Below are 23,919 nucleotides of genomic sequence, written 5' to 3' on the forward strand. Positions count from 1 at the left end.
AATCCATGTCCTTAATGCTTATTAAAAGTATTTGACACTGCAACACTTCTCAGAATTACTGTGAGGCCAAACCCCATGTATCCATTCTAAGCACTCGCTGAGAGCAAGGAACAAAGTGCCCACTGAACACAGGTGTGTCACTCACCTGTTTCTGGTGGGCAGAGTGTGTATTGACATGACTCTGCTTTCACAAAGGGTTTTCCCCCAGTAGTGTCTACTGAGGTCACACATTTTCTGCCTTGGTTTTAAATGGTTTGAATTTTAACATCAACTAAATACTTTCTGCAATGTTTTCTTCTAGTTTTCATACAGCTTTGGTGAATTGATAGATGGAGCTACTGTAAATGGTCCTGCCTTGAATCCTCACTCTTAGACCTTACGTGGTGAGATTGTTCTGGGAGAGATTTCTGTTGGCTCAGCTCTGAGCAGTCAGAAGTGATCTACAATCCCAAATGCCTCGCAGGGTGTTTTGAGAAAACACATGGGTGGTATCTGGTATGACCATGGACACTGAGCTCTGCTGAGGAGCTGTTCAGAACCATCCTGTGTCCCCTCATGCATTGATGTTCCCTGCTCATCTCAGGGTGATGAGTGACCATCAGATGGTTGACTTGAGCAGCCAATATTCTGTGGTGATTGCAGCTTACTCAAACCTCTGTGGCCTGGCCTTCCCTGAGATTTCCAGTGCTCAGCTCCAGCCTGGCTGCACATGCTGGTTCAGGACGTCTGGGTCTGGCTGAGAATGGATGTGACAAACAGATGGGGGAGGGCAGAATATGTCCCCAAATTAGGACATTGGGAGTTCAAGTTTTCAGTTTTGTGCTTCATGTTAGCTGAATGACCGATTTTATTTGTCATAACTAGAATGTTAGTGTGAGGTTTGCTTTAAAATCGCTTTTATTGGGAAATAAACTTTCACTACGACGATCTTTGGAAACAAGATGAAACCTCCAAGTTTGCCAGTTCTGTGACTACGTCACACATGTGAGACCTGTGGGACATGCAACTACTGCTCAGACTCTGGTGCTTTTGAGTGTAACTGTGGCTGAAGGTTGGCAGCAGCCAGCAGTGACAGCTCCACAGCACTGAGCTGGTGCTAAACCAGCCCCCACGGGCAGGGAAACATCCCGGGATCCCCCAGGGCCACTCCACCATCCTATAATGGTGATGTTATTTCTGAGCATTAGCACAGAATGGACCTTCTGTTGGCACAAATGGGATGTGACCCATGTTTCTTCAGAATATGAAGATCTTCCAGAGATCATTAAGATGATTTTACCCCCTTTTGAGTGGCATAACTTACCCTGGCTGAGTCCCCACTCTTCCAGTGGAAATAGAGAGAGTTTAAATCCCTCCATCCAGCACTGCTGGAGGGATGGCTCCAGGGGATGGATAATTAGCACAATGGTTTTAGCTTGCTTTAACCTTTCTATTACAAATACAAATGCCGAGCATTTGTGGCACTTTGGCCAAACCTTCTCTTGCATAAAGAAATGTCTCCGGGGCTTTTGTGTTGGTGTTTCCAGCAGCTGGTGAGAATTTACCCCTGGTTGTTTTCCTTTCCCTCTCCTATTCACAAAAGGAACAAATTAAGAAAGTCGAGATTTTCTGCTTACAAAATGAAAGAAAAAACTTTATAGACATGAGGTCTGGGCAGCAGTTTGGGCTTTGTTTTGTGCAGCAGGACTTGCTTATGCAAGGGACAGCCTTTGGCAGGGGCCTGTGGAGAGGTGGGCACAGGGCACCTCCTGCAGCACTGGGAGAAACAGCTCTGGGGAGAAATGGGATTAAAAATACATGGGGGAGGGAAAACATGAATTACACCTTCATGAGAGGCAAACTGTTTCCCAAAAATCCACACTTCACCTAAGACACTGGACTTGTTCAGCACAAGTCATGTAATGAATTTTAGGCTGAGAAATACTATCTAACAAAGTAATATCTGCAAAAGATATTTTTAAAACATTTTCTTTGCTGGTCTCTTAAATTTAACAGTTCCCAGCCTGATCTGAAGTGCAGTTAGCTGTGATCAGGGTAGGCAACACATGACAAAGCTGACAAATACTGGGGTCAGATTTGTGGTATTGCAAAATGTGCTGCCTACAAACGTTCTTGTGAAGATAAAATGGGAAATAAAAAATGGGCAGTAAAATGGGAAAAGGGATGTCCAGAGCCAAGGCTCAAGGACTGATGCTTTCAATGTGTGTTGTTTCATGTTCCATTTTATTTAATGTCTTTGTTTATGAATCAAGTTGTAATTTGAAGAACAGACCATGTGCTTTCTCTTGGTCCCTGTGCAGTACTCCAGCTCAGCTGGAGAAGCTGTGAGCCTCTGGTTTGGATAACATCTCTCCTGTTCCTCATCCTTTAAAAGCCCAGTGACTCTGCAATCCCAAAGCATTGCTGATTTCAGAATTAAGCTTTAAACATGTGTTTCTGCTGCATACATGTGTACATTCACAAAGTCAGAGGCATGTTTGAGTAAACAAATCCAAACCCTCTCATGCTGCAAACATTTCCCAAATGTCTCTTCCTCTTCATGGTCTCTCAGGTGGTCAATCCCCTTCCCAGGTGGCTGCCTTGGCCTTCTGTTTTATCAGAATTGCTTCAATTTTGTGTAAGATTCCTGCTGATTGTCTACAAGGTCCCTTCTCTGCCAGTCTCTGTTCCCCTGGGACGGTAAATCTAACTCCAGCAATCTGCTGCTGGATCCTGAATTCAGGAATTGTGCTTATTGTTGTAAAAATGGGAAACTGTGTGAGAACTAGAACTGCGTGAACATTGAGAAGCTGGGAATGAGAGGTGTGAGCTGGATGGAATTCTCGCTATAAGTCTGGGTTTCTTAAATTATTTTGACCTCTGAAACTTAAGGTAGGACAGGAATCAGTGGAGGTGGTTGGGAGTGTGGGTAGATCCTGGTTCTCTGTGTGCTCAGTGAGGGGGTTTCTGTCCTGATCTGCCTCCAGAGCAGTCGCTGGGTTGGTTCAGGGCGAGAGGCTCTGGTGCAGTCGTGCACCCAGCAGGCAGCTCTGCTCCTCTGAGCCTGCTGCTTCACTTGGGAGAGGAACAGTAAAGAGCAAAACTGTTGCTGCCTTCCTGCCAAACAGTAGAAAGTCGTATGTTTTGACAGCATCAAGGCAGAACACTGACTTATTTCAAATCTCCTCTTATCCTGATGATAATGTGCTATTCAGACTGAGTTGGGAGATGTTTTATTGGCTACTTTAATGCCTTCATGAAACCATCTTGTTTCTGGAGCTGCTGCTTTGTCACGTGTTCAGAAATATTCCATGTGCTAGACTTCAGCTTATTTAAGCTTCAGAGAATTGCTTTTCTCCGTTCAGGGTATGAATGTATTGTCAAATAAGACATTTGTTTCCATTTATACAACTTGCAATTTGGTAATAAGCAACAGATGGAAAAGCAGTATCCAAATTCTCTTGTATAAAATGTCTTATGGATTTCGTTTTGTAAAAGCAGGCCAGTTCCAAGTCCTGTAAATGCCATTAAAAAGTACACACAGTAATAAATGAAGAAAGAAAACAGAAATACCTGAAACTTAGTGAAGTGATATGAAATGTAGTACTGGCTTCTGAATATCAACCCAAAAGCTGTTTCAAGGTTCAAGGGGTGTTCTCAGCTGGTCTGACTGTACTGACCAGTTGGTGGGTGTTCATCAGAGGCTTTAAAGGGCAGAATAAGTAATTTTTGCTTTTTACTACAAGGTTGTAACTTGACTGACCAAAGGCAAATGTGGACAACATTCAGGGGCAGCAGTGCTGTGCTGTGGCCTTTCCTCTGTTCTTGAGGTGACAGTCACAGCCTGTCCCTGTCCTCCCTGGAGGGAAGGACGGACAGAACTGGTGTTCCTGTTCCTCATGGGGTTTTGAGGGCCCTCGGGTACCCTGGTTTGGTGGAATGGAAACCGTCTGCAGGGCTGCACTGCCTCCCTGTGGCTTCTCCCTTCATTCCCAAAATACTGTATTGGAATGAAATCGTGCCTACTGCAGTGAGGCCACCCTGGCAGCCCGGGGGTGCTGTCACTGCCAGGGGCAGCCCGGGGGTGCTGTCACTGCCAGGAGCACCCCGAGGGTGCTGTCACTGCCAGGAGCAGTCCTGGGGTGCTGTCACTGCCAGGGGCAGTCCTGGGGTGCTGTCACTGCCAGGAGCAGTCCTGGGGTGCTGTCACTGCCAGGAGCACCCCGAGGGTGCTGTCACTGCCAGGAGCACCCCGAGGTGCTGTCACTGCCAGGAGCACCCCGAGGGTGCTGTCACTGCCAGGGGCAGTCCTGGGGTGCTGTCACTGCCAGGGGCAGTTCTGGGGTGCTGTCACTGCCAGGGGCAGTCCTGGGGTGCTGTCATTGCCAGGGGCAGTCCTGGGGTGCTGTCATTGCCAGGGGCAGTCCTGGGGTGCTGTCATTGCCAGGAGCATCCCTCTGTCCGGCCACTGCCACACCAGGGACGTGCCCAGCTCACGGGGCAATGCAGGGCACCTAAACTCAGGGCAGGTTTAGGCTGGGTATTGGGAAATAATTGTTGCCTGGAAGGGTTGCCCAGCCCTGGCACAGCTGCCCAGAGCAGTGCTGGAACCCCCATCCCCGGGGGGATTTAACAGATGTGTGGCTGTGGCACCTGGGCAGGTGGGTCAGTGGTGGCCTTGGCAGTGCTGGGGAAGGGTTGGACTGGATGGTCTGGGGGCTTTTCCTACCTGAACGATTCTGTGACAGACAAGGCAAGGGCTGGGAATGCTGTGATATTACAGCAAGTGGAACTGCAATAGAGGTGTAAGAGAGCTGCAGAGGGATTGTTGATACAAACAGATGTAAGTTATAAACCCTGATTAGTGTCACAACCAAGATGTAAGGTTATAAGCTCACATATTTCTCCTTTCCAAACCACACCTTGAAAACTCAAGCTGATATTTTTAGCCCAGTTGACTTATTCAGGTGGCAGGTCAGCACTTGAGCAAGTCCCTGCCAGTGTCTCCATGGCTGAGCACTATGTGGTGACAGGCAATCCCAGCCCTGACTGTCCTGACATGGAGCACAGGGCTCAGGGGGTGCTGGCTCTGGGCAGGGTGACGTGCTGGCTGCTCTTCTTCCCATTGCAGTTTTAAACTTGGCTTTAGTCTGCTTAACTTTGCATTAATTTTTTTCTGAAATGCCAGTAGCTTGGAATAGATGGAAATGCAGAAGTTGGCAAGGAGGGCATGCTGCATGGCTCTTGGTATGCTGTGAGGAGGAAGAGCAGAAAAATGGGGTTTCATCATCATATAATCATAGAATGGTTTGGGCTGGAGGGGATCGTAGAGATTATTTCATTCCAACCCCCTGCTATGGGCAGGGACAACTGCTAGACCAGGTTGCTCCAAGCCCTGTTCAACCTTATTTAACGAAATTAAATAAAGAGGGAAAAGACTAAACCAAGTGTTTGTTTGCTTTAGGGAGTTCTGAGCAGTGGGAGAGTAGATGATATGCAGCAAACCAGCAGTGGTGGGTGCTGGTGCTGGCTCTGCAGAGCGCTGGCAGTGTGGAGGCTGGTGCTGGGTGTGGCACTGAGGGTGATCACTGCATGGCACTGAGCTGGAGTTTAATGATCATGTGTTTCATTTGACACCCCATCCCTTGTCCAAGAGGGGTCTTGTGCTGTCCCAGCTGGCCCCTTTGACTGAAAGAGATCTAATAAAATTGGCATCAGGGCATTCCCATATTACATGTGATGCTTCAGGGTTCCCTTGGGTAAATGGTGAGTTTAGTTTATGATTCCCTTTCTCTGGGAGTGCTGTGGGTTAGGGGAGGCTGCTGGGCAGTTCACTGGAGGGCAGAGGGCTGGATCTGCCAGCAGATGAGATGTTGGTCTCTGAAGGCTATGCACTGTGAGCTCCTGCCTAAGCTGAAGGTGACCTCGGGGCAGGGAGAGAGCAGAGCCCAGGCTGCCACTGCACAGCTGTGCTTCTAGCTTGAGACCAGCATGGAAGGAGAGGGGGAACCTTCCTTAAGTGCAACAAAATAAAGCACCAGTTTTGTGGTGGTTCCAGGTCTGGCCATGTCTTCCCCTGTCCTGTTTTCCCATGCCAGAGCAGTGGTCACACAGAGCAGCTGTCCTGGGAGCTCCTGCCACTGCTGGTGAGGGGCAGGGCAGGAGAGGGCTTTGTCCTCCATTCCCCATCACCAAGTTCTGCCTTCTCTTCCTGTGTGACCTGAAATCTGGTTCCTTTATCTGTGTTTTACCTCAGAGCCCACGAGAAAAGGTCTGAGCTGTGCAAAAAAGGAGATGGGTTTGCTGGTCTGTGTCCAGCCCTGCGTGTACACAAGAGTCTGCTGCTGGAACCCAGGCACTGTGCCAGGCTGGGCTCACCTGTCCCTTTTCTCAGCACCTGGTGTGGCCTCCAGGGCAGGTGAAATGACCACAGAGCCGTGTTCTCTTGGTTTTGCTGGAGTGGGTCAAGAATATTGTGTTTAACCAGCTGCTGTGCTGCAGAAGGACTGAGGAGGGAGCCCAGGGTGTCTTGTCCTGACTGAGGAGGAGAGCACAGATGGAGTTTAAAAACACTTGAATAGTTTGGAGGTACCCAGAGCTTAAAGCAAATGTCTGAAAGTTTGACTAAGGTCTGCTTCTCCTCTGTGTTTGGGCTGGTGGCACATGGTTCATCTTGAAGCCTTCTGTGATGTTTTGTGCTCTGCTCCCCCAGTGGATGCTCCAGCCCCACGGGCTGCTCAGTGTGAGGGCACGGGGATGTGGTGCTTCACTGTTGGTAGAACTTCAGCAAAAGAAATAACTCAAATTTTAAACTGAAAAGGTAAAACCCCTCAATTATCTCTAAAGCAGGGTTCCTGGGGCTGCAGCTGTTCTGTTCACTCCCCTCGTGTGTGTGCCTGCAGTTGTGGTGTTTCCTTGGTGAAATTATTACCTGTTTGAATTGACTCCTCCCCATCCACCCTCTGCAGAAGTGGCGGCCTCTGGGAGATGCATAGAAATCTCTTAATGCTGAGAACAGTGGCAATTAAATCTGATCTGTCAAATATTAGCCAGAAGCCCTGCCTTGTAAAAGACTGTTTTATCTGCCAACCCTACTATTGCACAAGGGGCTGGTGTGTTGTGTGAGCCAAAGGTGCCTTTGCCAGGGCAGGAGGTGCCGGCTCCTGCCTGAGGGAGTGGGTCAGGTGCTGCCATGGGCTGATCCCACCAGGCATCCCTGGGAGCTGGGCTCTTGTCGAGCCGCTGCCCCAGGGGCATAGCTGTGCCCGGGGCTCTGGTTGAGCTGCCGCCCTCCAGAGTGGCTCCTGAATGTCCAAGCCATGTGTTTACGTCTGGTGTCACCGTGTGCAGCTCACAGCCACATCCTGCCCCTCGTTTCTCTGCAGAGCCCTGGGGCTGGCCGCTGCCGCCAAGGGCAGGGACGGGTGCTGGGTGTGCAGCCTCGCTGGTTAATCCGGGCTGGGCACGCCAGCTCGGTCACTCCCAGGGCTGCACGCCTGGCTGGGGAAACATGTTTTCTTGGGAGCCACAAAGGGGAGTAACCTCTGCCCCGTGTGATCCGACGAGAAATCACCCCCTGGCCGGGACTCAAACAAAACACGGGATTAACTTTGCCCTGCGCTGCCTTGTGGCCGCTCGCAGTCGGTGAGAGCCGCTCTCCCCAGCCCGAGCCGTGCCCGCAGCCATGGGCGCCAAGCTGCTCTGCCTCTGCCTCCTGCCAGCCCTGCTCGCCTACTACATCTACACCCCCGTGCCCGCGGAGCTGGCACAGCCCTGGAGAGTGATGGTCCTCTGTGCCCCCTTCAGGGCCGTGGGGCACCTGGTGAGTGGGGAGGGCTGGGGAGCAGGGGGGGCTCTCGTGGAGACACGGCAATGCATAGGTGCCATACTGCATGTGTTGAATGTCTGTGGTAGTACACTCAGTGAAGGACTGTATTAGATGAAACTCAGCATTAAACTCACTGCAACTATGATAGATCTAAGAATAGAAAAGATTTAATTGTGCAATCTTGAGAAAAGGCCATTTGGAGTAACTGGAATATGATGTTGGGTGTGACCACAGCCTGACAAGCACAGATGAGTTTCTTTTGCTTCACAGTCCTGTGCAGCTGAAGCACTACTGCTCGAATCATTCTGCTTCTCAGCCCCTGTGTACTGAGATCCCTCAGCAGTGTGGGGTGCCAGGGCAGGGAAAACTAGAGCTGCTCCTAAATACTATTGATTTTTGTGGTTTCTTGGAAATCTACTGACAGAATGAGCCTAAAAACTACACCAAAGTAATTATAGGGGAGATAGTGCTAGAGCATGGAGAGATTAAGCCATATGTACATAAAAATAAAATTTCTTTTAATACCACTGTGATCTTGCCTATGTAAAAATGGTCTCTAGCTCCTGAGTGCAGAGCTGTGTGTCACAGCCTGGACAGGTGCTGGTGTTACACCCTGGCTGCAGTTCTAGGCCAGTATTTACTGCCAGCATGGTCTGTGTGTGCCTCTGTGCTATTTTAACATGTATGACATCCCTGGTTTCTGCTTCACTTCAGGCACGTTACAGACCCTTCCAGCACGTGGAAGTGGTCTGTGAAGCTGCACATCGTGTGTAAATAATGGTGCTGGAGCTCCCACCTCTGAGGTGCAGTAACTGGGAGCTGGTTTGAACCCAGGCTGTCCTTGCTGTACAATGTGGCTGCAGCAGCGTGACTGAAACCTAAAAACAAGGTCAAAGATGAAGGTTTGGGGGGAGGAAGAGGGCTGAATGTTGCAAACATCTTCCTGGGTGGCTACAAATGTTGTGAGGCTGCTTTTCTTTTTGCACAATACAATCTGTTAAAAGAGGGGTCTAAGGAGCCAGGAGAGAAGCTACTGGGTTTGCTGGGGGGATGCTGCTGGAAGGCTGGGCTGCTGCAGCCACCAACACCCGGGCTGTTGGCTCCAAAGGGCACTAGTTTGGTTTTGCCTTCTCTGTCACTCCAGTTGCAATATAGTGGGTGTGATTCTCAGAAGTCCTTGAGAGACACTGCATTTATGATTTTCTAGTGGAGACAAGGGTACACAGCTTTTTGGGATGTCTCCTAAACATCACTCTGGAGTGTACCTAAAAGCCACTGCTGAGGTCCAGAGCTGTGAGGCAGCCCTTGTCAGCAGGGGAGATTTATCAGGGTTGTCCAGCAGGGGTGAGGGATGAGGGTTTTTCTGGTGTGTATCATGGACTCTTTGCTGCCCTCTCTCTTTTTTTTTTTTTTTTTTTTTTTTTGAGGGGGTGAGGTGGTGGGAGATTTAAAGGGGTGGGAAAGAATCTGTAGTCTGCACTGTTGATGTGCTGTGTTGCTGCTTCCTGTCCCAAATCTCCTGCTGGAGGGGGCCTGCAAGGAGGGTCCGTGGGGTCCGTGCCCAGGGAGCTCAATACCTGTGCACCCCAGGCCCACTGGCTGGGTCAGACTGTCGCCCTTGGCACAGCAGTGCCAGTGCAGGAGTGCTGTCTGTGTGCTGGTGGATCATGTGTTGTCACTGGCACACGGAGCTGGCGTCTCTGGAGCTGCTGTCCCAGCTGCCTGGGAAGCCTGAGCCCGTTCCCCACAGTGCTCACAGGGCAGTGACTCGTGGTCACTCGTGGTAGGTCTGCAGAGGGGACCCTGCTTTAGTCTTTGAGTTTGAACCCAGGGAGCAAACTGCTGCCCTCGAGCACTCCTGAGCAGCAGTCCTCTCTGAGCTCACAAAAGGATGTGTCAAGAGCACCACGAAGTGGCAAATCTCCCTCCCCTGTGCTGTGGTGGGTTCTGGGGAGCCCCCAGCCCAGCAGCCCTGCCGGGGTGTGCCCAGCCCGCCCCTCTGTGCCGGTCCCACTGCAGCAGGGAGGCTGGGAATGTCTCCCTTTGTCTGTCCATGTCCATGGCCCCGTGCTGCCGAGCTGGGGGACAGCCTCCAGCAATGCACCAACCACTTGCTTTGGTGCTTGAGCAGAAAATGCTTCAGGTGTTTTAGGAAGTGCTCCATGCCCTCGGTTGAAACATGAAGAAAGTATAAAGTGCAACTCAATGTCTTTGCTGTGGTTCTGTGATGTCCTCCCAAAGCTCCCTCCCTCTTTGGCCCCACTCCTCAGAAGCACTGAAACCCAGACTCAAGCCTTTTCCAGCCCCACTGACAAACTGCCTGTGTCCCTTCAGGCTGATGGGGAGCTTCTCTGGAGAGTGTCCCATCTAGAGCATCACCCCTTGGGATAACTGAGCTGCTGAAAGTCGTGAGGGTGCTCCACCTGCCCAGGCACAGCCAGGCTCCCCTCCTCCTCCTCCATATATTTGGGAGTTCTGTTCTTTCTGCCCTGCTCCTTTATGGAAGAGGGAGGAAGTGACTGTGGAAAATGCATGAGGATCCCAAACCCCAAAGTGGTTGGTTTTCCTGTTAACCTGTGACACCCTGTAATCTCACACTGGGACAATGAGGATTTTCATATGAGAGCTTGATTTCCTTTCATTTCCATAGGATAATGGCCTGGAAACCACAGGCAGCAGCTCAGTGGTTTTCTACAATGCAAATTGTCCAGTTGTGGAAAACACAACTGCCAGCGCTGAAAATCCTCAGTGCTGGGGCTCAGGGAACTCCTTTCACCATGGGGGTTTCACAAGCTCAGTGGAATCACAGCAGGGCTCACTTTGACAGATATATTTGTTTTTTCAAGACACTAATCCTGGGGGAAAAGGCAACAGTTGAGAAATATTTACATAAACTATGTAAATGTTGTGGCTAAAACTGCAGTTCTGGCACAGGCGTGTTTGTTTTTGTGGAGCTGAAGGCAAGGACCTGTGTTTCCCTTTGTGGTGTGCCAGGGACTGCCCACTCATCTCCGTCCCAATTCCAACTCACTGGGATTGGCAGGGCTCCTCCTGGCACCACCTGCTCCAAGCCTTCAGAGAGAGGTGACTGGTAAAATGTGGTGACAATGGCTGTCAGGCACTGCAAGTAAGGGCTGAGCTCTGTGCTCTTGGAAAAAAAATACAGCAAGCAAACCAAGCAGGGTCAGACTGTCTGACTTACACCATCAAAGTCTGAATGCTAGAGCTTACACCTGTCAGCAGGTGATCTGGTACAGTGGGGGGGCTTCACATTCTTCCTGAGGAGAGTAAAGCATCTCTTGGAAGCCAAAATTCCAACAGTCTGCACCAGGCTCGGCTATTTTATTTCTTTTTAAACTCAAACCTGCTCTGAGTTTCATCTGTTTCCACCTTCAGATACCGTGTAAGAACTTGGCTTTGTTACTTAACTGTTTCTGTTGTGATGTGATGAGGCAGGGAGGACGCTGGGGTGGAAAGTGGGTCGTGTCATGTCCCCTGGGGCAGTGGTGGAGGAGCCAGGCTACTGGTTCTGACAGTGGCACAGTGGCCGTGGGTGGCTCTGTGCAGTGTGATCCCTGTGCCACCCCCACGCCTTGCTGGTGCCAGTAGTACCATTCCCACACCTTGCTGGTGCCAGTAGTGCCATTCCCACACCTTGCTGGTGCCAGTAGTGCCATTCCCACACCTTGCTGGTGCCTGTGGCAGGCAGAGGAGCTGTGGGTGGCTGTTGGTGGCTCTCTGTGGCACGATCCCTGTGCTGGGGGTCACTGAGCTGGTCAGTGTGCTGTGGAGGTGACCCACATAAACACTGAGCACGAGTCTGAGTGCAGGTACAAAGCAGCAGCCCCGGTGCCAGCGCTGGGCTCTGCCCCAGCTGGGCAGCAGTGACACAGAGTGAGTGCTCCTTTCAGTGCCAGGCTCCCATCAGATGGACACACCCGGGCCTGTTGTTGTCGTGACCTACACAGCAACTTCACGGGCTTGCACAGAGCATCGAGTGCCTTCATGGAGGTTTAATCTGCGAGTAAGTGAGGCTGAACTGAAAGCACTGTTTGCCCTTGTCTTTAGTCCGCGGTGCTGGATCTGCTGGGGCTGATGCACTACATGGAGGGCATGAGGCTGATCACAGCTATGGAGACCGTCGTGGTCACATCCGATGAAAACGTCACTGTGACGGACACCGAGTTCAACAATGTCCCTGTCCTCCTGTACCTGCCCAAGAGGGCACCTGACGGGCTGAGGAGGGCCATGGTCTACTTCCACGGCGGGGGGTGGTGCCTGGGAGACGCAGGTAAGAGCTTTTCCCTTGGTGCCAGGGTCTGTGGAAGATCTCAACAGCCCATGTCGAGCGCTGCCTTTTGTTTTATGGGACTTACCACAGGGGAGGGGCAGGGAACTGGTGTGTCAAGAGTTAAAAGCAGGTGGAGGTTTGGGAAAGTCACCTGAAAGCTTCTGCTCAGAGGAGCATCAGGCTGTGTGTGTGTCCGTTCTCACAAGTAGTGGGGTGTATTCCAGTGACTTGTTTCATTTCAGGCATGAAAACCTACGATCACATCTCACGGCGAACTTCAAACGAGCTGGATGCTGTCGTGGTGTCAGTCAAGTAAGAGAGAGTCTCCTTCCAGATGGGATGAGGGTTTGGAATAAATTAATCTGTTTCAATTAATATAATTTTGCAATACCTCTGTCTTTGGTCATGTGTCTCCCTGCTGGCTATAAGCACTTGTGAACCGAGGCCATGGGTGGCAGTGGTGAATTGTGGTTGGTGGCTACTTTGGCTTTATGAAGATGGGGGGTACTGGAATACTGGACTGTCCTGAATAGACTGTTCCCACTTCTCTGGGCACAGACATAACAAACATGCCCAGCTCAGGCAGACATCAGCGAGCCCTTCTCTTTGTTAATAGCAGGGACTGACACACCTCCTGCCTCCACAGCTACAGGCTGGCCCCTGAGCACCGTTTCCCGGTGCCCTTTGAAGACGTGTACTCAGCGACCAAGTTCTTCCTGCAGAGCAGTGTCCTGGCCCAGTACGGGGTGGACCCTGCTCGGGTCTGTGTCGCAGGGGACAGCGCTGGGGGCAACCTGGCTGCGGCTGTGGCACAACAGGTACGACCAAAGCCTGGGCTGCAAGCTCAGAGTAGTTATTTCTGTCATTTCACGGCCCCTAACAAGCACCTCAGCTCAAAGCATGTGCAGCTCTCGTGGTCTGTGCACACAGGACGTCCCACAGCCCACAGGAGCCAATGTGCCTGAGCCACTCAAGGGCAGCAGAGGAGCTTTGGTGTCATCCAGACCTTTATACCCTAAATAAGGCTCTCTGCCCTCTAATTGGGGCATACATGATGCTAACCTTAAGCACATATTGACTGGTCTAGGTATGGTGTTTGAAAAGGGAATTTTAATAATTTGGCTCATAAAGATGTAAATAGCAGGGTAAAAAATCTCAACCAAACAAAAAACCATCACTAAGTGTTCCAGTGTCTGATCACACAGTTCAGTGCCTTTTGCACTTCTCACTCAAGATTATTAAAAAAAAGCCAACATCATGTTGTTGCTCTCTTGAGAACTTGTTTGGATTGTAATGGATCTCACTGGGAACACTGGTGAATTTGCTGTGGATGCTGAAGGCAGAAGATGAGGGAGAAAATGGAAGATTTATTAGTGAAGAGGGGAAAAGTATGACATATAAGAAATGTTAGTGTTCAATTCATCACATTTTATTTGTCACATCTCTAAAATGCACAGAATTGCAGTTGCTTGAGTTGTAACACCTCAGGGCTAAAAACCAACCAGTGGATAAGCTCCAAATTGTAGGAAATTATTAAAGGAGATTCAGAAACGTGAAATTTTCATGATATAAGAACAGAAAATTTCTGCAGTTATAGAAAAAACATTGGTTACTACTTCAGAAAGCATTAAAGCCTCCAAAAGAGTATTTCCCAAATATCATTATCCTTCAACATAAGATATAAAATGAAATTGTATTTGATGTTTGTGAATTTTTAGCACAGCACATTGTTTTAGGTGACCCACCTGTGGATTCAGAATTTCTTTACTCTATCCTGGTTTTATCGATTTTATTTTGCTCATGTTGTGAAATGAGTGTCTTATTTCCTTACTTCAGATCTTTTGTCAGTGTGGGAGAGCCAGCACTTTCACTGACTCTTTGAAATAATCTGTTTTCTTCTACAGCTGTTGGAGGACCCTGAAGTCAAAACGAAGCTCAAAGCCCAAGTTTTGCTCTACCCTGCCCTGCAGGCCCTGGACCTGGATCTGCCGTCCTACCGAGACAACGCCAACAAGCCCCTGCTGTCCAGGTCGCTCATGGTCAGGTTCTGGAGCGAGTATTTCACGTCAGACCCCTCTCTGAGGGAGGCGATGGCCTCCAACAGGCACGTCCCCGCCGAGGCAGGGCACCTGCTGCAGTTTGTGAACTGGAGCCGGCTGCTGCCCGCGGGGATGCGCGAAGGGCACACATACGCGGCCCCCACGCCGGGCAGCGCGGCGCTGGCACGGCGCTACCCCGGCTTCCTGGACCCGCGGGCGGCCCCGCTGCTGGGCAATAGCGAATGGCGGCTGCCGCCAAGCTGCCCCCGCCTACATCCTGACCTGCGAGACGACGTGCCCCTGCGGGACGATGGTGCCATGTACGCGCAGCGGCTCCGCAACGCTGGCGTGAGTGTCACCCACGACCACGCGCGGGACGCCTTCCACGGGGCCCTCCTGTTCATCTTGTGGCCCTACGAGCTGGCCGTGGGGCACCGGCTCTGCAACAGATACGTGCAGTGGTTGAAGGAGAACCTCTGAGCCCCCACGTCTGCCAGGCGTGGCCGAGGGCGCGGGGCTGTGCCGGCTCTCGGCCGGGTGTGCCGTGGCCAAGGTGCTCTGCAATGCTCTGCAGTGCTGGGACCGGAGCGTTTCTGCCATCTCTGACAGGAAATCAGTCTGATTCTGATCTGAGCATTCTTCCAGTGCTGTCTGAGCCTCAAACCTGCCGGGACTGCCCTGGGCTTCCCCTCCTGACCCTGCAGCCTCTGGCACTTGGTGTCTTGTCTCTGTTGCTGCTTCTTTCTTCCTATCACAACACCTTCATACCACAGGCATGTGCCAGTGGGCCAGCTCACTGTGGCCACATGGGAGGCACTTGGTGGCTGCTTTGTCCCTGTCCCTCACAGCTCCTGTTTCCCATGGGATGTGCCAGCAAGGCCCTGCTGCTGCCAGGGGTGATGAGATGAATGGGGGCACCAGGACCAGGTGCCAGGCAGCTGGTGGGACCCACCCATCGCAGGCAGTGGCTGGGCTGGGGCTGCTGTCCCTACCCAGCAAGGCTCCAGGGAAGCACTTGGAAACCCAGTGGGATGGCCGAAAAATTGTGCAAGTGTTTTGGGGTTTGAAGGGGATTGTTAAATTTTTTTTTAAAAAGCACCTGTCTTGCTCATACTCACTTTCTTTAATCCTTGAACTAGCAGGAAATAGTGCAACAAACCAGCACTGGATTTTCTTTAGGAAAAGGGAAGCTGTGAAGGTCCCAGCCTTACAATAGCACTGCTGCATGGTCCATACTCTCCTTATCTGATAGGTCATGTACTATGTGTTCTAATTGTCCTTAAAATTGTTTGGTAGTTTTTACATATGATCTTTTTAAAGTAAAATTAGCTTAGTAGCTTTATAGGTTTGAAAAAGAATTCAGCTTTCTGTGTGGAACAAATAACCTGTTTGTAAATGTTTTGTGTGCTAAATATAAACCCTAAAACTTTGAAGCATGAATACGGGGGTTGGCTGTTGGTTTAAGATAATCAAACCATGGCCATGTACTTCGTGTATCCTGCTTTTCTTTTGCATAAAAGATACTGAATCTTCAGTGATTCTGGGTTATTTTTCCTGAGTGTGTGCAGCCTGTTCAGTTGGAATGTGTATGGGATGATTGCTGTGCTTTTCATCTTTTTTAAGCTGAGTATAAAAATTAAACTAGTCTTTGATTACAATGCAATGTGCTTTGTCACTCAAGTGTCCCATTTATCAGGAAGCAATAGCAGGTGTGCTGGAGCCAAAGGGTGGCTGCTGCAGACAGCCCAGGGCAAACTCTGGGAGATGTTTTATTTCTGCTGCTACTGTTAATGTGAGTATTGGTGACGTTGGGGTGGGGCTGTTGAGGAGGGAAACAGCAGGGGTTAGTAGGTCTCCCTTTGCACGTTTGCACACCCTCTGGCCGTGCTCGTGTGCTCACTCCCAGTGTGTTTGGAAGGTATTTCTTGGGTCTCTCTGCAGCACTGCCAGCACATCCCATGCTCATCCATGGAATGGGCTCCTGCCTGCTGGCAGCAGGAATCTCCACTGGAGCTCTATTTCTCTCACACTTGAAAACAATTAACAGCCTCTTAGTATTCCTGAGGAAGTCTGGCTGTGGGGGTTTGCTAAGTAACACCTTTGGTCTGACTTTCTATACAGTGTTAGGGTCATGTCCACAAGAATATTGCCTGGGGTGGGCATTTCTGGGATGTAAATGCTAATGGGATGGGCCCAGTTGGGGTTTCCAGATATATGGCAGACAAAGCCTTGCTTGAGAGACTGTTTAGAGAAGATGTTTGTGTTGGAGGAGACATGCCCACGAGGCATCCCTCAGCAGGCTGCACTGCTGTCTCCCAGACTGCCTTGGGTAAATTGGCTTTGCCTCCCTCCAGGGCTGCTGGACCTGCCTGTGCAGCCCAGCTGGAGCAGACCTGGGGTGCCCTCCCTGGCCACGCTGTTCCCTCTGTTGTGCTCAGGCAGTGGCTGCATCAGGGACACGGGAGCACTCAATGCCCGCCTGTGAGGCAGAAGGAAAATTTATGTTCTAAACAACAATGCCAGCCAAAAATTGCCAGCCTCCCGCTCTGTGTTTTTTATAGGACTGTCTTGGAACCAGAGGTAAATGTCTTTTAAGTATCAGCACCTAACTATGGACTCATGATTGATTGGACTGTATGTGTTTTTTAGATTCCTAAAATAGACTTTTGGGGCTGGAGCTGCCTGGTGTGGCACAAAATGAGACTGAAAACTGCACCATCGGCATCACTGGCAGGAGAGGCTGGAGCTGCAGTAAGCAACTCATTTATCTACACCAGAAAACAGGACAAATCACCCCAAGGGAAGGCTTTGGTCTCCCAGCCTCTGTCTCCCAGCAGAGGCTGAGGTGGGATTTGGTGTTTGACAGTCAGGGACTAAGCTCAGCCTTGCCATCCTCTGTGAGGTCACAGCCCCACACAGAGCTCACAGAGGAGCAGATCCACTCTCAAGAGATCAAACCCTCCAAGGATGCCCAAGCACAGGCAGGCTGGTCACAGACTCTCCAGCTCCCCTGTCACCTGTACAGAACATGGTGCAGGGGCAGGTGTATGAAGAGAATGAATTCACACTCGTGAGTGGAAGAGGAAATAAATCATTCCCAAAGCACCTGCAGCAGTCAGGGCTTCATCAGTATCCATTGCTTAAGAGCCCTTAACTTTTTAAAGTACTACACTGGTTTAAAAACAAACAAACAAATCAACCAACAACCGCCCGAGAAACAGAACCTGTCAGTCCTTTTGGTCTTCAGTGTTTTGGAGCTGGTGGTTGGGTTGTTCCCTGTTGGGAAATGCAGGGAACTCCTGCTGGTGTGCTCAGCCCGGCCGTTGGGCCCGTTAAGGGGCCCCAGTGCTGCCGTTACCAGTTCCCCCATTGAGCTGTTGGGTTCTGTTCTGGTTCCTCATGCTGAGGCTGGCTCAGCCCCGCTGAACCCTTCCCAGCAGGACAGCACACTTGCAGCCTGCTGTGCCAGGAGCAGTGCCCGGAGCTGCTGGCACGGCCCATGGCACCAGGCAGGGAGCACTGGCACAGACCTCTCTGGCAACCTCTGCTGAGACCCCCAGACCGGGTCCTTAGGGATAGGGCTGTCTGAAGGCAATGGAATTAGAGGTGCCAGCTCATGTGACTGGGAGAGCCTCAGAATAACCAAGGGTTAGAAACCTGTGCTCAGAAACACAATGAGCCCATGCAACAGCCACAGAGCTGTAAATCTGGCACAAATGTAACCCTACGGAAAGGACATTAAGGAGCATTTCTTGCTCCCCCGCCAGTTCTCTGAGCTGTTACTGCAGTGAGAAGGAAGAAACGCTCCATTTATTCAGCCCCACTTTATCCTTCAGTGCAACAGCAGTTGCCTGAATGGACGATATATTTAAAAGCTGGTAAATGAGAAGCCAGGGTTGGCTTTTTAAATTGGAATTTTAAATCAGCTTTAAATCAGTGTTGGGATTTTAAATCAGCTTCTGTAATGCTTAAATATGAGCTGATCTGTTGGCCTTATCTGCATAGAAAAGCTACAACAGCTTTTTATATCTCTTAATAGGGTTAATGTTTGCTGACAGTGAAATACATCACAATAAAGGGGAAGGGGGAAAAAAGGGTAGAGAAGCTGTGGCTTCCCCATCCCTGGAGGTGTTCAGGGCTAGGTTGGATGGGGCTTGGAGCAACCTGGTTTAGTAGGAGGTGTCCCTGCCTGTGGTGGGGGTGGAATGAGATAGTTCAGGAGCATCAATCACCATGGAGCTGGGTCATTCTGCACTAGCAGTATTTATTGTATTTTCATCTTTACCAATCATTTCTATCTCGCAATGCTGAATGAAGCAGCGAGCTTTGGAGTGGTGATGTGTTGCTGTATGAAAACTAAGTGCTTTTCTTCAGTGTTGTAATAGAATTAAATGTATTGTTTAATCGGTTTGCGAGCTGTGGGAAGTCGCCGAGCTGCGGCAGCTGCTGTGTCGGTCTCTGGGTGCAGTAGGAGAGGCTGCTCCAGGGCTGAAGGTGACTGAGTGTGGGCAGGAACGAGCCGCCAGCTCTGCCCTCCTGCAGCCCCCGGGCATCTCCCAGGGCGTGGGGTGGGGAGCAGTGCCCTCTCCCTCGCACGCCTCCATCCGCCCCGGGCAGCGGATCCCTGCGAGGTGGAAGTGTTCTTTGCAGCTCCCTCGGCGCACATCGAGCAGCCCCACCCTCCCACTGCCCCCTGTGCTGCTCAGCCACACAGCTCCTGCCTCCGCCTTGACTCATTAATGATTAAATCCTGCTCGCACCCGGCGGGACGGCAGCGGGGCTGCACCCCTGGATCCTGGAGCCCGGCGGGGAGGCAGCACCCACAGCCCTGGCGATGGTAAGGGTCTGGTGCTGGGGAGCCTCTTCTGTTCCTCTGAGCGAACCTTTAACTGCCTTACCTGCTTACCTTAACATTGATCCGTCAGCCTTTTCCTAACAACTGCCTAAATCGATGTATCTGTCAATACAGGAACCTGTAAATTAGTATTGACATTTGGAGTGCTCATGTCCGTGCTGTGCTTTCCAGATTTAAAACCTCACTCAGGTGTTGAGTTTCTCCTCAAGAGCGGAGCAGCCAGGGCTCGGTGGGTGCTGCAGCCGAGGTGACTGAGCAGAGTGAGCACTCCGTAGCATTTCTGTCCCCTGCGGGGCACAGAGGGAGTGTAGAGACTTGCTGGAGGTAACTTTATTAAGTTTTGGGTATGCTGTGCTTTGTTCTGCCTCATGATCTACCTTTAAAATAAAATATGGTGCTTTGAGGGCAGAGACCTGTGGACAGGTTGTGGACACCAGAACACCTTTGAAAATGCTTAACCTTAGCTTGAGTTCAGTTTTGATTTATATCCCGGTTTCTAGCATTTTGTTTTCCCTGCTTTCTAATTGTTTGCTGACACTTTACTTTCAGCTTTCACTGAAAGCTGTGTCCTGCAGCTCCCTGCAGTGCGGGCTTTGCTGAGGAGGAAGCGGGGTGAGCACTTGAGATCCTGCTCTCTTTCCTTCCCTGTCCTGAAAGGATTTTTTCAACCAACCTTTAGAAAGAAAGAAGGCAAAATTTGTCATCAGGCAAGCTCATGCATGGTGCAGCTCCTAGAAAGCTTTGGCAGAGTGCACAGGAGAGACACTCCATCCTCCGTGCCTTTCTGGTACCCAGTTACCAGCAAAACTGTGCAAAGCACACGACTAATGGTTCTGTTAATTTAATAAACACATCTCTCCTGGCTTCCTAATGAATTCCGAGCAGTGTTGTCAGTGTGTCTGCACTGCTGCTAATGAGCTCATCCTTCATAAGCCTTGACAGAGAACTTCTGCTTCGGTGATGAGTGAGGGCTCATGGGGGTGGCGTTGGGTAACTGGGGCAGATGACTTCCAGCAAGGGCACTGACAGGGCACTGACAGGCTGGCTTCACTTTCCTGGCCGCTGGCACTGCTGTGGCTTTGGCCAAGCAGCAGCTGGCACGTCGTGGCAGGTGCCTTCAGGTGCTGCTCTTACTTCAGACTCCTCACACAGATCTTTGCTCAGGCAAGTTTTCTTCTTGCTCCATAACTCTGGTCAGTGGCTGAAAGTGTAAATTCCATGTGTGAGAGACATTCTTTCAGGTCAAGTAACCCATGAAGGCTGGAATGAAACTGGAGGATGTATTCACCAATTACAGCAACAATATAAACATGGAAATGTTCTTTTATTCATTTTTTGTGGTTTTTTTTCCTTTTAACTTTCCAGGCTGTGAATGAGACCAGTGACTGCTTTCTGACAAACAGAGTCCTAGAAAAGTATTATCTCTCCACCATGTATACCCTTGAGTTCATCTTAGGCTTCATTGGAAACACCATTGTGGTGTTTGGCTATATCTTCTGCCTGAAAAAATGGAAAAGTGGCAACATCTACCTGTTCAATTTATCCCTATCAGATTTGTTATTTCTCTGTACTCTGCCAGTATTGGTGAACAGCTACTCCCACGATCAGTGGGCAAAGCAGGACATCCTGTGCCACAGCAACAGATTCCTGCTGCATGCCAACCTGTACAGCAGCATCCTCTTCCTCACTGCTGTCAGCGTTGACCGGTACATGCTCATAAAACACCCCTTCAGGGACCACGTCCTTCAGCAGAGGAGAACGGCTGTCCTGGTGTCCGTTGCCATCTGGGTCGGGGTGATCCTGGAGCTGCTGCCACTGGTGCATTTCCTGGAGCCTCTGACACCTGCCAATAATTACAAGTGTCTTGATTATGCGAGCTCTGGAGACCCCGCAGAAAACCTCATCTATAGCATGTTCCTGACTGTCTTTGGGTTCCTCATCCCTCTCCTGATCATGTGCTGCTTCTACGTGAAGATGGTTCGTTTTCTTAAAAACAGGAGTGAGCAACTCAGCTCTCCCCTGACCCTCGAGAAGCCTCTCACCCTCGTGGTCCTCACCGTGGTGATCTTCTCCCTGCTCTTCACTCCCTACCACGTCATGCGCAACGTCCGCCTCGCTTCCCGAATCCCGGCCCTGAGCGTCCCCGAGTGCACCCAGGGCATCATCAGCACCATTTACGTCATCACGAGACCCGTTGCCTTTCTGAACAGTGCCATTAATCCTGTTTTCTATTTCCTCATGGGTGACCACTTCAGAGAGATGCTGATGGCCAAAGCAGGGCAGCTCTTGCGCAGGCTGACGATCGCCAGGTAGTGAGTAAGGAAGGAGAGCCCCTGGTAGTGGGAGAGGGCAGGGAGGGAACTCCCTAGGGAGAACAATCAGTCATGTGCCATTTTTTTTAGATAACCTTATTTATGCTGTAGAATAAGTGTGAGCTGATTGTGTTCCTGGAAATGCACCTGTTACCTTATTGTACAGGAGACCTGCTGCTGAGCTGCCTCCAGCAGACCGGGAGAGGTGCTCACTCCCAGCAGTACAGGAGGACCCTGCTCTCGGAGCACAGTACCCCCCAGCACATCAATATTGTAAACAAAAGACCATCAAGTCAGCTCTTGGAGGGAAAAACACACTGCTCTCAAATAACTGCTTTGTGAGCCATGATGTGATGCTGGGCTGGAGCGGGGGTGGGCTAAAACGAATGTGTCTTTGTACTCAGCAGGACAGCCAGGCAAGCTCACAGGGCCATTCTCACAGTCACTTAGCAGAGTATGGAGCTACCTACCTTTAATGTAGTTGTCTATAAGTGCCAGCAGAATGTATGGCCTGAGGCAGAATTTGGACCTTGGAGTTCAGACTTCATTAGCAGTTCTGCTAATGAACCAGGAGCTAACAAGGAGCCAGTCCCTGCCTGACATCCCTGTGGGATCGATTGGCAGCACAGCTTATTCTCCAATGGACTGTCCCACGTTCAGATGGAAAGGGGGAAGAGATCAGTGGAATAATGACCCTGTAGGAGTTTGGGCTGGAGAAGGAGCTGCCTGGAGGGAGTGGGGACAGGGTGTAGCCAGCCCCCTTCCCTGCCTGCATCCCTGCAGGAGATGAGGAGCCCCCAGCCCTGCCTAGGGACTCGCTGCTCCACAGCTCGGGGAACAGGACACCCACTGGGTCCCATCCAGGTCACCCTGGGTTCAGCTCTCTCTGCTGTGTCGATCATCTTCAACTGCTTCACTGTGCCAGAGATAGCAGCCCCAGATAATAAACCCTGCATCCTGCTTAAAAAAATAGAAAAAGTCTCTTTTGTGTTGTTTCACTTTATTTGCTGATCTCTGGAGTGCCCCCAAGCCTCACCCTCTGCCTTGGTCCGTGTCACACGTCCTGTGCCTCAGCATGGTCCTGTCACAGCATCACCAGAGCAGGGGCTGGCTCCCAGCAGCAGTGCTGTGCCCGCCAGGGGGGTCACTCTGGGCTCTTGGCAGCAGTCCAGAAGAAACAGTTTTGCTTTTGGTTCTTTTAGCACAGAAACAGCCATGCAGAAGCTCAAGTTACTTTGCCAGTTTAGACATCCTGCTCAAGGCTGGGTTTGCTGGAAGAGGAGGCACTGCCAGCCCAACAACATCCAGGTATTACTGCCCTGGCCTTGCCTGGGTCCTGCTCTGCTGTCCTGCCCAACGAGTCTAGCCCAAGCCCTGAGGCAGGGGCTGGAGCCACGGGCACACTGGCTGCCACTGCCCTCTCCAGAGATGTGCCTGTACAGCACGTGGCATCCTATGCCTGGGTATCGATGGCCAGGAGGTGATTTCTCTTCATAAACAATGTGTAGTGACAGTTCTGGTGCATTAATATGCTCAATTAGTTGTTTTGCTGTGTCCACAGAGGTGAGCAGAGTCATCTGCTCCAAGTGGCTGAGTCACTAAGGATACCTGCCTGTGTACACACCAGCGTGGCATGTACCCACACAGCTGTTCCCTGTTGGCTGGGTACCCACAGATAATCATCTCCAAATACATGCTCCTTCTGTCAACATATACCAAAGATCCATCAGCAGAAAGGTGCAAAGTCAGGCCTGGTGCCTGTGCCCCTGGGAGCCCAGCACTGCTGAGCAGAGCTCCCAGCACTCCATCACCTGGTTCCCTGACTGAGATGCTGTTATTGCCCCAGCACCTGCATGAGTCACATCACAGCACCTTCTCTTTAGCTGGGGAGCTCCAGAGAGACCTGCTGGCCTCTGATCTCTCTCCCCCTCTGAGGCAGCCCTGCTTTGTACCTTTGGTTTAGTGGCAGTCTCTAAAGTCTCCATGACCTCCATTTCCCCAAACTTATGGGTGAAATTTCTGGTCATTGCACAGTTTACTGTGGCCTTGCTGGTCTTGCAATTAAAAATGTGATCAAATAGAATAAAAAACTCTATGTTGAGTTCCACATGCATGCTCCTGTCTGCTTAATTCTTCTATTCCTGAGTAGTACACGAAAGAATTTGAATTAAGAAAGCCCCAAAACACAATCTGTTTCACCTGAGCTAAGCTAAGCAGGTCTGAGCTGGGTGCAGGTGTGGGTGATGGGCTGTGGGTGCAGGTCTGCCCCTGGGCAGAGCCATGCTTGCACTCTGGACACCGGCACAGCTGGACATGTGCTCTGGGCTTTGGTTCGGGGCCAGCCAGGATTTTTTTGGTTTCATTTTGTTTTGTCTTCCCTTATTTTGGGTGGGGACTGGAAATGCCTCCAGAACAGGAATTCAGCTGTGAGTCAGCCTGAAAATAGTCCAAGTATGTTTTAGTGGCAGTAAGTGATCTAAAAATAACTGTTCCTGGGACGAAATGTGGGGAGGGCGAGGGGCCACGCTGCCCTCAGCTCTGCCCTCAGCTCTCCCCTCAGCTCTGCCCTCAGCCCTGCCCTCGGCTCTGCCCTCGGCTCTGCCCGGCCCAGCAGC

General features: G+C 50.8%; 2 protein-coding genes across 2 annotated transcripts; both read left to right on the forward strand.

The window, feature by feature from the left end:
• Positions 1–7,661: 7,661 nt before the first annotated feature.
• AADAC (arylacetamide deacetylase) lies at positions 7,662–14,682 on the forward strand. Its single transcript, XM_018079286.3, has 5 exons — positions 7,662–7,801; positions 11,876–12,098; positions 12,341–12,410; positions 12,745–12,916; positions 14,003–14,682. The coding sequence occupies exons 1-5, from the start codon at positions 7,664–7,666 to the stop codon at positions 14,615–14,617; spliced, it is 1,218 nt and encodes a 405-aa protein (XP_017934775.3). The 5' UTR covers positions 7,662–7,663; the 3' UTR covers positions 14,618–14,682.
• Positions 14,683–20,303: 5,621 nt separating this feature from the next.
• On the forward strand, positions 20,304–22,276 carry SUCNR1 (succinate receptor 1; the record flags this gene model as incomplete). Its single annotated transcript, XM_018079158.1, has 1 exon — positions 20,304–22,276. A coding segment is annotated over one exon (1,002 nt), but the record flags the coding sequence as incomplete, so codon positions are not given.
• Positions 22,277–23,919: the final 1,643 nt, after the last annotated feature.

This window comes from Manacus vitellinus, unplaced genomic scaffold, assembly GCF_001715985.3.
Source record: "Manacus vitellinus isolate BGI_N305 unplaced genomic scaffold, ASM171598v3 scaffold_45_pilon, whole genome shotgun sequence".
Classification (NCBI taxonomy): Eukaryota; Metazoa; Chordata; class Aves; order Passeriformes; family Pipridae; genus Manacus; species Manacus vitellinus.

Bases quoted from the DNA above. Each gene is read 5' to 3' on its own strand.
- AADAC (XM_018079286.3), top strand. From the start codon at position 7,664: ATGGGCGCCAAGCTGCTCTGCCTCTGCCTCCTGCCAGCCCTGCTCGCC. The intron at 12,099-12,340 runs GTAAGAGCTTTT...GTTTCATTTCAG, and splicing joins GTGGTGCCTGGGAGACGCAG to GCATGAAAACCTACGATCAC. The intron at 12,411-12,744 runs GTAAGAGAGAGT...CTGCCTCCACAG, and splicing joins GCTGTCGTGGTGTCAGTCAA to CTACAGGCTGGCCCCTGAGC.